At 37.9% G+C, this 15198-nt stretch overlaps 1 protein-coding gene across 1 annotated transcript in view; it reads left to right on the plus strand.

Moving 5' to 3' along the window:
• Kap3 (kinesin associated protein 3) overlaps positions 1-15198 on the plus strand; it is a 383344-nt gene that overhangs the window by 55686 nt on the left and 312460 nt on the right. Inside the window, exons 4-5 of the mRNA XM_090368616.1 lie at positions 133-287; positions 12569-12787. Coding sequence (XP_090224742.1) covers positions 133-287; positions 12569-12787 — 374 coding nt within the window. The remainder of the gene's footprint in view (positions 1-132; positions 288-12568; positions 12788-15198) is intronic.

The following is a 15198-nucleotide window of genomic DNA, read 5'->3' on the forward strand; positions in this document are numbered from 1 at the left end:
TTGGATTTTAAGTAGATTCCTTCACTTTGATAATATGAGGGTTATTTTGTCTAGGAATATTCAGATTATAATCTTTTTCGCTTTTGTTTTTACTGCATTACTTGTTTTTGATTAATATTATTTTATTTACAGTATCAGAGTGAAAAGCTTGAATGAATCTACTGATTTGGCAACTCTGGCCACAGAAATTGTTGATAAATGTTCATTAATCCCACCTTCTAAAATTCATGAAGTTGAGCAACTGCTGTATTACTTGCAGACGAGGAAGGAAGTACCTCTTTCTAAAGGTAAAAAAAGTTATATAATTTATAAAATTGATTTAAGTTGTTATTGATGAAACAAATTTTATTTTCCTTTTATAAAATTATAATAAAATAAATATTACATAATTCGTTTTAACAAACAGCAAAATTAAAACAAACTGAAGCTTTAATAAAATAAATTATGGTTTTGTAGGTGTAAAAATACTAAAGTAAAAGTAAAAAACTAAAGTAAAAATAAAACACTAAAGTAGAATAAAAGTTTAAAATACAAATCAAATGAAAATAAAAACTGGTAAAATCATTCAATAATTGAAATAAAATGTCAAGTAGCTTTAGAAGCAGTGTCCCTTTATAAACTTAGAGAGGATGGCATGCAGTAACTTAAATATTAGAAGGTTCGTGTGATACGTGCCATATGACAGGCGTGACCAGGCATGATAGGATTTTGGGGAAAAGAAGGGTGAAGGAAAGAAAGAAGGGAACAAAAGAAGGAAAAGAAAGAGGCTAATAAGACCCCTGGTGATGCAAAAAATTGCGTAAAAGGGACATACTAACTGTAACATTGTTATTTCGTTCGAATCTTGCAGCCATTGTTTTTGTATGTAGTGGTAGGGAATTCAAATTTTTAATTGAGGTAACTAGGTAGCTCTAACTTATAATTATAGAAACAGTAATACGCTTCACTGTTTCTATTAGATAGCATAATATTGACATTTAATTAATTTAATTTATTGATCTTATTAATTTAAAATAGCATGCCCCAAACTAGAGCAGCAAAGCAATGGGCACAAAATGGCAGGAGTGCTGTGACTCGGGGGAGAACTGAGGGGGGGGGGCAATTCTCCAATGCATCACAGCCTAAAAAAATGTGCAACGTGAAATGTTTGCTGAACTCTCAGGAACGGAACATGATATTGCCATGGGGGATGTCTTTGTGTGTGCGTGATGTAAGGAGTGTAAGGAAATCAGGCGACAACTCAACGTTGTTATGGGCCTATGAGAGCTTGAAGGACAGGGTGGATGCTCTCGAAGGATCTAAATTGAGGGGCCCATCAAGCTCTCAGCTGCTCACATCAACATTAGAGCTTGCACTTGGTCATCACGCAACACAGCAGCAACCCCCAAAGCAGAATGCGCTGGTCCCACAGGAACGAGTAGTTGTTGGTGACTCTATTGTCAGGGAAACGGGGAACATGCTTTGTAAAAAGGATAGGTGGAACAGGACCAGGGTATGTCTGTCAGGGGCAAAGGTTGATGACGTTGTAGAGCGGATATCACCTTTTAAGGGCACAAAAAAAGGTGATATAGTTGTACACATTGGCACTAATGATATTAAGAGTAGGAGACTGGCAGAATTACTTAACAAGTACAGGTCACTGTTGAAAAAAAGCCGGGAATTAGGGCTGAATTTGAAAGTGTCTGCAATTCTGCCCAGACACGATAGAAGGGAATATATGATGAGAGCCTTGTCGATCAGTTCGGCCCTGGAAAGATTGTGCAAGGCTCAAGGGATAGAATTTTTTTCAGCCTGGTCTGTACTTTTTAACAGGAGAGACTGCTTCTACAGGGATGGGATACACTTAAATAGAAAGGGTGCAAGAATATTTGCTGATGCTATTGAGGCAGTGTTAGGTGGGTCGGAAAACTGATAGCTTGGGGGGGATACAAGGACTAATAGTTTAACAGTAGCCGCAGGCAGAGGTGAAGGTGATTATTGCACAACTTCTATTAGAATAAGTAGCGACCTGGAGCGAGGGGTGTTGGGGTTTCAGTTACGGATGGCAGTCATCCTGAAATAGGTGGGTATATGGGATGTGTTAGGGTAACTAGGAATAGGAGCATGTATGCTTGCATGTATACCAACGCTAGAAGTATAGTAAATAAATTTGATGAATTAAGTGTTGGTCAAGACATCAAAGGCGGATATTGTTGGGATAGCAGAGATGTGGGGTCACACAGATATAAGGAATGCAGAACTGGAATTTGGGGAGTACAATGTGTACAGAAAGGATAGACAGGATAGAAAGGGAGGAGGTGTTATGCTGTTAATTAAGAAAAACATAAAATCAAAAGAAGTGCACCAAGTTGATATAGATGAACAGTGCACTGTTGAGTCAGTTTGGTGTGACATAAGCACTGCGAAAGCAAAAATAAGAGTAGGGGTGTGTTATAGGCCTAATGACTCGAACGAGTACAATGAACAATTGTACAGAGAAATAGTGGGCTAGTAAATCAGAATGTCTTATAATGGGGAATTTTAACTTCCCAGATATTGACTGGAACTTGTGGGTTGGTCACTCACACACTAGTCAGACTTTTGTGGATTTATTGGATGATTGTTTTCAGCAGCAGCATGTTTGAGAGGCAACTAGAGAGAGTAATACTCTTGATCTGGTTATCAGCAGTGATCATTCGTGTATCAAGAATTTGCAGATAAAGGAACCACTAGGTGGCAGTGATCACAGTGTACTGATGTGGGAGTTACTTAAAGATTTAATTACCATCAGGGGTAAAGGAAAGAGTTTTTGCTTCCGTAAAGGCGAGTACAGTGGTCTCAGAAAGTTTTTAAATTTTGTACAGTGGGATCAACTGATGATGTTACCAACAGTAAATTTTAAGTGGGAAGCATTCAAGGAATTAATCGTGGAAGCTACTAAAAGTTTCATACCTATTAAGAAATATTGTTCAAGGTTTAGGCCTAAATGGTTGGCAAATGAACTAATGAGACTCGTAACAGAGAAGAAAAATGCATGGGATGCATATAAATTATTAAGCGACTCAGAAGCCTATGGCAGATATAAGTTAGTCTGTAATCAGGTCACAAAGGAGGTTCGGCAGGCGAAGGCAGATTATGAGAAATCCTTGGCAAAAGATGCTAAGAAAAACAGCAAGGATTTCTTTACTTATATAAACTCTAAAAGGAAGGGGATGAATCAGATTGGTCCACTTGACATCGATGGTTCGACTGTTGATGATCCTGCTGAGATGGCAAACAAACTGAATGAGTATTTTGTATCTACATTCACACGTGAGGAATTATTAAGGTTTGAAAATCACAGAAGGTTATCAAATTGTAGCAGGATACTTAATGATTTTGTAATAACTGAGAGCAAAGTGGAAGAGAAATTGTTGAAGTTAAACGTAAGAAAAGCACCTGGGGTGGATGGGATCTATCCAGTTATATTAAAGGAGGTGGCAAAGCAACTAAGCAAACCCTTAGCCATAATTATGAGAGCATCCTTGGACTCAGGGGAGGTTCCCACGGACTGGAGATGTGCAAATGTATCCCAAATTCACAAAGGGGGATCGAAGGGTGCCATGAGTAATTACAGACCAGTTAGCATTAGCATTAGTAGAGGCATTTGATGCAAGAAAGCAAGCTTATGCAGCATCAGCCAAAAAAAAAAAAAAAAACCACTTCCACTTCACCCCTCTGTTCGTTCAAAATACCTGTCCAGCTGAGCCTTAAACTTATTTAGGCTATCAACCTCCACCACAAGGGATGGAAGTCTGTTCCACCAACCAACCACCCGCTGGCTAAAGACAAATTTCCGCACGTCTATCCTACATCTGTCTTTCCTCAATTTGAATTTATGCCCACTCAGGTGATTATTCTGAGCTAGAGGAAGAATCCCATCAGCATTGAGCATGCTTAAACCATTCAAGGCTTTATACACCTCTATCAGATCACCTCGCTGGTGCCTAGTCTCCAGACACTGTAATTTGCAAAACTTAAGCCTTTCTTCGTAAGAGCACCCCTTTGTTCCATTCACTAATCTTGTTGCCCTTCTCTGTACTCGTTCCAGCAGCTCTACATCCTTCTTGAAATGAGGCCTCCAGACCTGTATACAGTACTCTAGGTGTGGCCTGACCATCGCCTTATACAATGGAATAATCACCTCCTTATCCCTGCTGGAAAAATTCCTGTATATCATTGACAATACTCCTTGAGCTACTCTTGCAGCCCGTCTGCACTACTCAGAGAACTTCATATCTGCCTGCACAACCACCCCCAAGTCCCTTTCATTCTCTACCACTGTCAGTGTTGTACCACAGAGTTGATACGTTGCTCTGGGGTTGCTGTTTCCCATGTGTAGTACTTTACATTTGTCAATGTTAAACTTCATTTGCCACCTCTCAGCCCATCTGCTCAACCTTTCCAGATCCTGTTGCAGCAGCATAGTGTCAGTAGTGTCCTTGACAACCCTGCCAACCTTTGTATCGTCTGCAAACTTGGACATTAATCCCGATATACCATCATCAATATCATTTATAAATACAGAAAACAATAATGGACCCAACACTGAGCCCTGAGGGACTCCACTAATAACATCAGTCCACGATGAGCAGTGTCCATTGATTACCACTCTCTGTCTTCTCCCCCTCAACCACCCCTTTATCCATAGCAGCAATTTGCCTCCAATGTCACACTGCTCCAATTTGTGTAGCAGTCTTCCATGTGCAACAGTATCAAAAGCCTTTCTAAGATCCAAGTATATAATATCAAAGTTATTCCCTGCATCCAGTTCTTTTGTGACTGCATCATAGTATCCAATCAAGTTGGTCAGGCAAGACTTCCCCTTAACAAAACCATGCTGTGTCTGAGCTATAACTGAAGTCTTGTCTAAATGATCCTGCAGTGCGTCTTTAACCAGTGCCTCCATTAATTTTCCTGGAACAGAAGTTAAGCTCACAGGTCTATAATTACTTGTGTCAGCCTTTGATCCTCCTTTGTGAATTGGGGTCACATTTGCACATTTCCAGTCTATGGGTACCTCCCCTGAGTCCAAGGAAGCTCTCATAATTATGGCTAAGGGTTTGCTTACTTCCTTTGCTGCCTCCTTTAATATAACTGGATAGATCCCATCCACCCCGGGTGCCTTTCTTGTGTTTATCTTCAACAGTTTCTCCTCCACTTTACTCCCAGTTATTTCAAGATTCTGTAACTTACTGCTAGAGTTGAATACACCTCTGGCATTCCCCTCGCTGAATAACTCCTCATGTGTGAATGTCGATGCAAAATATTCATTAAGTTTGTTAGCCACCTGAGCAGGATCATCAACACTTGACCCATCAATATCAAGTGGACCAATCTGATTCATCCCTTTCCTTCTAGAGTTTACATAAGTAAAGAACTCTTTGCTGTTTTTCTTTGCATCCCTTGCCAAGGATTTCTCGTAATCTGCCTTCCCCTGCCTAACCTCCTTTGTAACTTGGTTGCATATCAACTTGTATCTATCATAGGCTTCTGTGTCATGTGTTAATTTGTAAGTATCCCATGCATTTTTCTTCTCTGCCATATGCCTCATTAGTTCATCTGACATCCATTTTGGCCTAAACCTTGAACAATATTTCTTAGTTGGTATGTAAAGCCTAGTAGCTTCCAAGATAAGTTCTTTGAATGCTTCCCATTTTGAATTTGCTGTTGGTAACATCATCAGTTGGTCCCACTGTATAGAATTTAAATACTGTCTCAGTCCATCGTAGTCGCCTTTACGGAAGCAATAACCCTTCCCTTTACCCCTAATGGTAGTTACCTCTTTGAGTAAATCCCACTTCAGCACACTGTGATCACTGCCACCTAGTGGTTCATTTATCTGCAGATTCTTAATGCATGAAGAATCACTGCTGATAATCAAATCAAGAGTATTACTCCCTCTAGTTGCCTCCCGAACATGCTGATGTAGAAAACAATCATCCAATAAATCCACAAAAGTCCTGCTAGTGTGTGAGTATCCAGCCCCCAAATTCCAGTCAATATCTGGGAAATTAAAATCTCCCATTATAAGACACTCTGATTTACTGGCCCACTCTATTTCCTTGTACAGTTCCTTATTATACTCATCAGAGTCATTAGGCCTATAGCACACTCCTACTCTCAATTTTGATCTCCCAATGTTTATGTCACACCAAACTGACTCCACACTGCACTGTCCAGCGATGTCGACTGGCTTCACTTCCTTGGTTTTTATGTGTTTCTTAACTAATAGCATAACACCTCCCCCCTTCCTATCCTGTCTATCCTTTCTGTAGACGTTGTACTCCCCAAATTGCAGTTCCGCATCCCTTATATCTGTGTGACACCACGTCTCTGATATCCCAACAATATCTGCCTTCGATGTTTTGAGCAATACCTCAAATTCATCAAATTTATTTACTAAACTCCTAGCATTGGTGTACACGCAAGTATACCTGCACCTGTTTCTATTCTTAGCTACCCTAACACAACCCATGTGTTTACTTGTACCACAATGGCTCCCAGCAGTCTCTGAAATACCATGCATCTTGTTTTTCAGGCTTCTGCTCATTCTAATAGAAGCAGTGCAAGAATCTCTTTCACCTCTGCCAGTGGCTACTGTCAATCTATTGGTCTTTGTCTCCCCCAAGCTAGCAGTTTTCCGATCCACCTAACACTGCCTCGATAGCATCAGCAAATATTCTTGCGCCCTTTCTATTTAAGTGTATCCCATCCCTGTAGAAGCAATCTCTCCTGTTAACAAGTACAGTCCAGGCTGAAAAAAATTCTACCCCTTGAGCCTTGCACAATCTTTCCAGGGCCGAATTGATCGACAAGGCTCTCATCATATACTCCCTCCTATCGTGTCTGGGCAGAATTGCAGACACTTTCAAATTCAACCCTAATTCTCGGCTTTAACAGAAGTTAGTTTAACAGAAGTTAGTTTAACTTCTGTTCCAGGTAAAATAATGGAGTCACTGGTTAATTGCTGGATCATCTAGACAAGACTGCAGCAATAATTCAGACACAGCATGGGTTTGTTAAGGGAAAGTCTTGTCTGACAAATTTGATATGATATTATGATGTGGTTACAAAGGAACTGGATGCAAAAAATAATTTTGATATCATATATTTGGATTTCAGGAAAGCTTTTGACACTGTTGTGCATGGAAGACTATTGTACAAATTGGAGCAGAATGGTATTAAGGGTAAGTTGCTACAATGGATAAAAGGATGGTTAAGTGGGAGAAGACAGAGGGTGGTAATCAATGGGTGCTGCTCTTCGTGGACTAATGTTATTAGTGGAGTCCCATAGGGTTCAGTGTTGGGTCCACTGCTGTTTTGTGTATTTATCAATGATATTGATGAAGGTATATCAGGCTTAATGTTGAAGTTTGCAGATGACACAAAGGTTGGCAGGGTTGTTAATGACAGTAATGGCAGTGTGCTACTGCAACAGGATCTAGATAATTTGGGCAGATGGGCTAAGAAGTGGCAACTGAAGTTTAACCTTGATAAATACAAAGTACTGCATATGGGTAGAAGTAACCCCGGTGAAACGTACCAACTGTGTGGTACTACATTTAAGGTGGTAGAAAATGAAAAAGACCTGGGAGTAATTGTGCAGTCAAATATGAAATTTCCTGAGCAATGCAGACAGGCTGCCAGGGCAGGTCATGGGGTTTTGTCAATGATATATAGGAATTTTGCTAGCAGGGAAAAGGAGGTGATTGTCCCTCTGTATAAGGCAATGGTCAGGCCATGCCTTGAGTACTGCATACAAGTCTGGAGACCTCATTTTAGGAAGGATGTAGATTTACTTGAGTGTGTACAGAGAAAGGCAACAAGATTGGTGAGGGGAATGAAGGGATACCAAGAGAGGCTTAAGTTCTGCAAATTGCAGTGGCTGGAGACTAGACACCTGCGCGGTGATCTGATTGAGGTGTATAAGGCCTTGAATGGGTTGAGGCCGCTGAATTCTGATGGGATCTTTCCACTTGTTCGGATTACGAACCTAAGGGGGCATAAATTCAAATTAAGAAAGGACAGATGTAGAATAGATGTAGAATTAATTGCTGGAACAAACTTCCATCTGTCGTTGTGGAAGTTGATAGGTTGAATGAATTTAAGGAGGAACTGGACAGGCATTTGGAGGGAATGGTGTTTTTTTTTTTTTTTTTTTTGTCTGATGCTGGCATAAGCTCATACACTTGCTTTCTTGCATCACATACCACCACCACTACTACTACTACTCATCACATTGCAAGATTTCAGAATTAATAATTAGGTGGATGTCTTTGTTACAGTTCATAATGGGACCTGTGTAGAAATATGAAATGCTTCAAGCCAAAAGTGTTGGTAGAAGTCACCTGAGCAGGCAATAACCAACAGCCCAACAGGTTTTAGAACTGTACTGCTCAACTATAATAACATCCAGCAAGGGCAGAGTGATCAATAATTGTGTGGATAGCCCATTTACTTGTGCACTGAAATATGGTCCTCCAGCCTTTTAGTTGTCTTGTATGTAAAATATAGCATATCCTACATCCAGAAATTTAATACAATAAACAAAGCTGACATTTAATTTGATTTAATGCTTTTATCTGTTGGTTTTATCAGATTTACTCTCATTTGATTTGTATTTTAATGTTTTTATTCTATTTTAGTGTATTTTACATCTATATAATTGTTATTTATTAAAAATTAAATTTAATTTAAAAATTAAAAATTAAATTTAAATGAGAATTAAAAATTTTGGTTTAATTCTCATTTTTTCAGTTGTTGAAAGAAATTTGTGTTATGTTTCTTAATGCCCAAGGCCTTTTTTCTAATATTTGTCTGGTAAACGGCTCTTGCATATGTCATTACTAGTGAATTGCCGTAGTTATTCCTGTTAGAAGCCTGTAATAGGTAACACCTACAATTTGTCCATCATTTAAGATTTGATACATCATACCTAAGGATTTTAGATATAAAGCACCTTTTCTGATGAGTGGTGGATGTGATATGCTTGTTGGAGCCTTGGTCTTAATATTTTAGACATTTGATTATACACTACAAGTTAAGTCTCTCCATCAGTGAAGCCAAAATAATGCCAAAATGAAGAGGTTTGGTTAATTTACTTTTTTTACATGGTTATTCACTTTATGTACTCAAGGGGTCCTTCAGACTGAAAAATACTGTTTCGGACAGCAAAATAAGTTTGATTTTTATGATATTTATCTTGAACTTGATAGCAAAGAACTGTTGGAAGATCAGTGTGGAGCTCTTGACTTTTGGTATGAAGTTTTTCATCCCACCCCTACAAACTACCTATTACTTGTTTAGCCATGTGAGTGAAGGCTTCACTAGGCTGTTTATCTGAGAGAATTGCTAATGAATTTCATTTCACAGCTGCTTGTGTTTTATGACATGACCCTCCCATAGCTAATACACAGTTCAGCAGGAAGCCTTTCATAATGACTAGGATATTTTTGTTCTGTGTAGTAACCCTCCTATTTTGGACAACTGTGACTGCTTTCAGAAACCTTTGGTTCTTCTACACGTTCATCAGATCTATGAACCTATATATGACTCTTTCATAAAGGTATTGAAAGGTTTGTAATTTGATGTAAATAAGGGCCTCCGTAGCCGAGTGGTCAGGAGCGGGAGTGCATACCACACGCTCCTTGAGTAGACCGGGGTTCAAGCCCCTGACTGCTGAATACGGTCGATCTGCCAACCCGCACTGGACCAGCGTGTCAGATTATGGTCCATTTCCCTCAGCATGAATTGTTGAGGAGGCTTCCATCCTGCAGTGGGTTGATAATGGCTGCACTTTACCTTTAGGCTCATGTATTCTTGAGTTCTTGAGAAAAAAATTATTATGTATGTTGGAAGCTACATGTGATGGGGTGTCAGCTCCTTCAGTGTTATGGACTAATGAAAATACACAAGCAAGTATTTAATTGTGACCTGTTATCTGTGGTAACACACTGACATGAACTCTCCAAGATTTGTTGCCAAAATATTAGAACCTCTTGTTGGAAAAATATGCTGTATTGTTAATAGTAGTGTGCATTTTCTCCAAGCCATTAAAAAAAATTTGTACTGGTTAAGAGGACTAGATTATGGTTTTTTCAATGTGATCCCCCTCCCCCCACTATTCACATTTGTTCTACTATAGCAGGTAGTTCTTATACCAGATGAGAGAGAGAAAGAGAGACAAGGCTCTCTTTCTCAAATATATCATCCATTGATGATATATTTGTACTACTTTAAATTTGTTTGATTGGTAAGGTAATCTTATTCAATGATTCTTCGTCTTGACATATTCAAGGCACAGTCACGGGTTCCTCTGTCATTTCCACCATGGCTAATATTACCATGCAGAGTAGCAGGGAGAAAAATTTTTGTATCTACTGGTACCAATCAGACATTGATATTTTTGCAGTCATTGCTTGGGATTCTGTGTGCAGCTCCTCCAGTATCACAACACCCTCTCTGCTTTTATACAATTCACCATAGAACTAGAAGTGAATAATACTCTTCCCCCTTTTCTAGATGTTATTTTGTGTTGTGTGGGGATGCATTCTGAAACTACAGTTTACAGGAAACCGTGTGTGTACAAGCCAGTTAAACGCAGCACTGTTTATTCTCTGTTCAGCTGAGCATTGATAGAGAATTGGGGATAGAGAATTTAAGATTTATAGAGTGAAGGCAGGTCTGACTAAGTCTAGTTATAAATACTACCCATGCACCTCTTGTTGGAAAAACCTGAGGGTTTCCAACAAGACCCATGAGCTTTGAGTTGATCCAGATCAACTTTTGCGTAATGGTGAGTTTACTTCTGTTGCATGGGTAGAGATGTCAGTCTATAGCAGGTTCCATTATGAATCATAATAAAGGGATCTACATCCATGCACTTATGGAATCTGCAGTCTTCAAATGTGATGATGTCATTTTTTGCATTGCCAAGGTCTAATTAGCCACTTCCTTTCCCTTCATCTTTATTTCTTTCTTTTCCCCACCCCTTTGTAATCATTATTCACACATCCTATTAGATAATGTTTCAGTTCTCTCCTTTGTAGTGAAACTACAAAGGAGGGTACTGAAACATTTCACCACAAATGTATACTTAAACTATACGACACAGGTTTTAAGATACTGTTTGTTGCAATGAAGCTGCACAACACAGTACCTTAAAATTATGCACTAAATTGTCCAGTAGGTGTTAGTACTTTAAAATTGCAACCAAATTGTCCAAATGATGTTAAACCTCGTTAAACTTTATTGCCTGTTTTTTGCATATAGAAAAAAAAAAATCTTGTAGCATGTATTTGGTCATGCTGCTGTGTATGTGTGTTTAGCTTTGGCTATAAAATGTTAAAAAAAAAAAAAAAAATTGAATTACTGGTTACTAACACCATGTATGCATGCCTATTTAACTCTCTCCTCTGTGGTGGATAATGTATTAGCACATGTGATTCTCACAAACATCTTCCTGCAGCAGATGATTAAATTTCTGTTGATAATGGAATTTTGATGAAACCCTAGCAATTTTACCAGTGATGGAATAGCAGTCCTCAAGGAAGAGCATTGGAATTTTGTAGTTAACTGCATCAAAAATTGAGATTAGGTTAACCTCAATTTCAGGTAGTGAACTGTTTGAGTTTCCAGAAGTAGAGCCTAGATTAGATTTGTAATTGGTGAGACCCTCCTTTTTTCTTTAATATAACAAATGTGATCTAGATTGACTAGTGAGTTCTGGAACATTAAACTAGGAATAAAAATTTTTTGTAATAATTTCAGAGGAGATGAGGAAGTAGAAATTGGTCTCCAATCTTTAAGTTGAATTAGATTCTGCACTTTTTTTTTTTTTTATAGGATGTGTTGGATGTTCTTGCTGGCTCTCAGAGAAGATTCTGATGAAGACATTTATTTAAATATATTAGCAGGATGCTTTTAGATAAAAGAGCTGTTAACTTTAATAAAATTAAGTATCATATCTGTGCTTGCATTGTTACTCAGAGATGCTGTTAATTGCATTCTTAACTATTTCAGGGTTGATGGAGATAGGGAAGAGGTTATTAGGAGGAGAGATGTTAGGTTGATAATCATGTGGTGCCTCTCTTACATTTTTCTTCAACCTACAATTGAAATTAAATCACTCCTGAGGATTGTCAGGAAACATAGGTTTGAGTATTTTCTGAGCAATATTAGGAAGTTTTTCAATACTTCTAAATGCATAGGTTAAAAAAAAAAAAATAACAAACCTTCAAAAAAAAAGAAATTATTTAACTCATTCTTTTTTTTTTTGGAAAGATTAAACAAAGTAATGAAAGCATGAGCATACCACTGTAAAACACTGGTGCTCATAGTCTTAATATTTGGATTTGGCCATCATTTCAGAATCAAATTGGGTTCTTAACTAACCATCTGAAAGAATTAAAAATATTGTAGGAAAAAAAGCTGTAAAGTTTACTAAATTACACAGGAGAATTCTAATTATATCTGGTTAAATGTTATTAATGTAGTAGACCAAATAGAATTACATTAAATAATAAAAAGTGAACACGAACATTTTCAGATTTAAGAAGAACAGATTTGGAACATGACGGAAAGAATTATTTTGAGAAAGAGAAAGAGGGATTAGAGAGTACTGAAGTTGATGAAATGGCTACAATCAGCAACTTGGACAATTATATTGAACTGCTATACGAAGATACACCTGAAAAAATTCGAGCATCAGCATTAGTTCTTCAGCTCTCTAGAATTCCTGATAATTTGTGTGCACTCTCTACAAATGGTAGGTAATTTAATTTTAATACCTTTTTTATGATACAGAAATAGAAATTAATGAAACTCATTTATAATAGGATCTAAGGCTAATAAGAAATTCTTGTTAAATCTATTGCAATTGTTAGTGTTTTCTAAAGTTTCAAAGACAATTTTTGGTTATATGAGGTGTGGCAATAAAAAGTTCCTTGACTGATGCAGTAAAAAGAACCACAAAGTGAAGGAGCTGAAAAATGGTTTTATTTTTATCCAAAGTAATCACTACCTCATTGAGTTAACTTATTACACTGTTCTGAAAGTTTCTGAAAAGACCACAAAGGCGTCCAAAGAGATGATGTTCGATTTGGCGGCTATGTTTTTGTTTGTCCTCAACATCCAGAAATCTCCTTCCTTTTGATGGCAGTTTTCACCTTGAGAAAGAAGAGGTTCTAGATGAGGTCCTCTGGTTCTAGATCAAGGGTAGGGTGGATAGTTTATCTATACAATACCATGTTTAGTTAGAAATGTCGTCACAACAAGTGGTTGCAACTAGAACCAGCACTGCCTTTCTTTTGAAATTGTGGCCTCACCTGGGAAATGCACCAATAGCCTTTGAAGCACCTGTACACAGAATGCAGCATTGACTTGCTTTTCCCGTCAGGTATAAATTGCTTGTGAATCACACCCTATTTGTCAAAAAAAAAAAAAAACAATCAGTATTGTCTTGCTCCTCGACTTCTGTACAACTTTTTGGCCCTTGGTAATGATTCTAAAGTCCACTGCATGCTCTGACACTTCGTCTCTGGGTTGTACTGAAACACCCAACACATCTGCAGTGACAATACAGTCAAGCAGATTAGGATTGTCTTCACAAGTCTGGATGAAGTCTTTGTATGATGACACTTGTTGCTTCTGCTCATCTGTGAGGCTGTGTGGTACAAATTTTGTTTAGACCTTCCTTTTCCCTAAATATTCATGCAGAATTAGATGACTTGTTTTCTTATTCATATCCAACTCATCAGCCATCATTCTCAGGGTTAAACGCTGTTGCCATTTCCCAAACTTTTGCAATTCTCTCCTCATTTTGAGAGGTTGACAGACTCCTTCTTTTTGGGTCATGCGATCATCCTTATGTCCATCTTTGAACCACTGATGCCATTCAAATAAGCTAGTATGTCGTTTCATCACCCATAAACAGTTTTTAATATTTCATGATGTTATATTGTTTATGTTTCTGCTACAGATTTTCAATGATTAAAGCAAAATTTGATATTTGTTTGTTGCTCCATTGCAAAAATGTGACGTGGAACGTTAACACTGCTAAAGAAACTGGTTGTTACTTGCAACCTGTCAGTCTGCTAGATAATCGCTGTGCCACCATCATGTTGGAGGAAATTTGAATTACAACTTACTACTATTTATTTTCAAACTTGTTAAACATATCATCATTCTTCCCTTTCTTGGTGATTCCCTTCTACTTCTTACTCTTGTTCTCTCTCTCTCTCTCTCTCTCTCTCTCTCTCTCTCTCTCTCTCTCTCTCTCTCTCTCTCTCTCTCTCTCTCTCTCTCTCTCTCTCTCTCTCTCTCAGTGTAATTGAGAAATTTTTTTTGGCTGGTGCAGCATAATCCCCAGGCTTCCTTGCACCATATGGCAAATAATAATGATAATAATAATGACCTCAACAGCATCACAGGTCTGGGAACTTTATTGGCACATCTCATGTGCACCTTTTGGGGGGGGACTTTGTTTCTACTTCCCAAAACAGTATTTCCTGTTGCAAACTTTATACTAATATAACCTCTCACATATAATCAAGTTTCAGTACACTTCATCGATGGTCAAACTTTATTATATATGTTTTATTAACCAGTGTGAGATGCACACAATCATGACATGATTTTTTTTTCGCAATTATATGTTAGGTGAAATTTTGCAAGTTATTTGTTTCCAGATTTTAATCAGAGTTCCAAGAATATGCCTCCATGCAAAAAGAAATAAAAGTTAATCACAAAAACAAATTTAAAGGCTTTTAATGTTTGTTCCCAATTGCAGGTTTATCTCCTTCGGCTACTATTAAATATTTGCTGCATTTCTCAATTGCTGGCTCTGCATGCAATTGAAAAACATGGTGCGGGTGAAGTTGCAAAAGTATTTAGTGGTATTGCATTGAGCCTTCAAAAATATCATGTTTATATAGTATACAGTTTGAACAAATTGTCATAAAATATGTTTGAGAATATTAAATTGTTGCATGTCCTGAACTCTAAATTGTTGTTTAAATATTAATACTTGAGGAAAGATAAAATCTACATTGACGTTACTTTACGAGATTAAGTGAAATTTTTATAGCAACCTGCTCATGTGTTCATCATCATCATCAGCCATTTTCAATCCACTGCAGGATGAAGACCTCTCCAGCAACTTTCCAGTTCCTTCTGTTT

Source organism: Mastigoproctus giganteus, chromosome 2 (assembly GCF_048544385.1).
Source record: "Mastigoproctus giganteus isolate SK-2022 chromosome 2, ASM4854438v1, whole genome shotgun sequence".
In the NCBI taxonomy this organism is placed as follows: Eukaryota; Metazoa; Arthropoda; class Arachnida; order Uropygi; family Thelyphonidae; genus Mastigoproctus; species Mastigoproctus giganteus.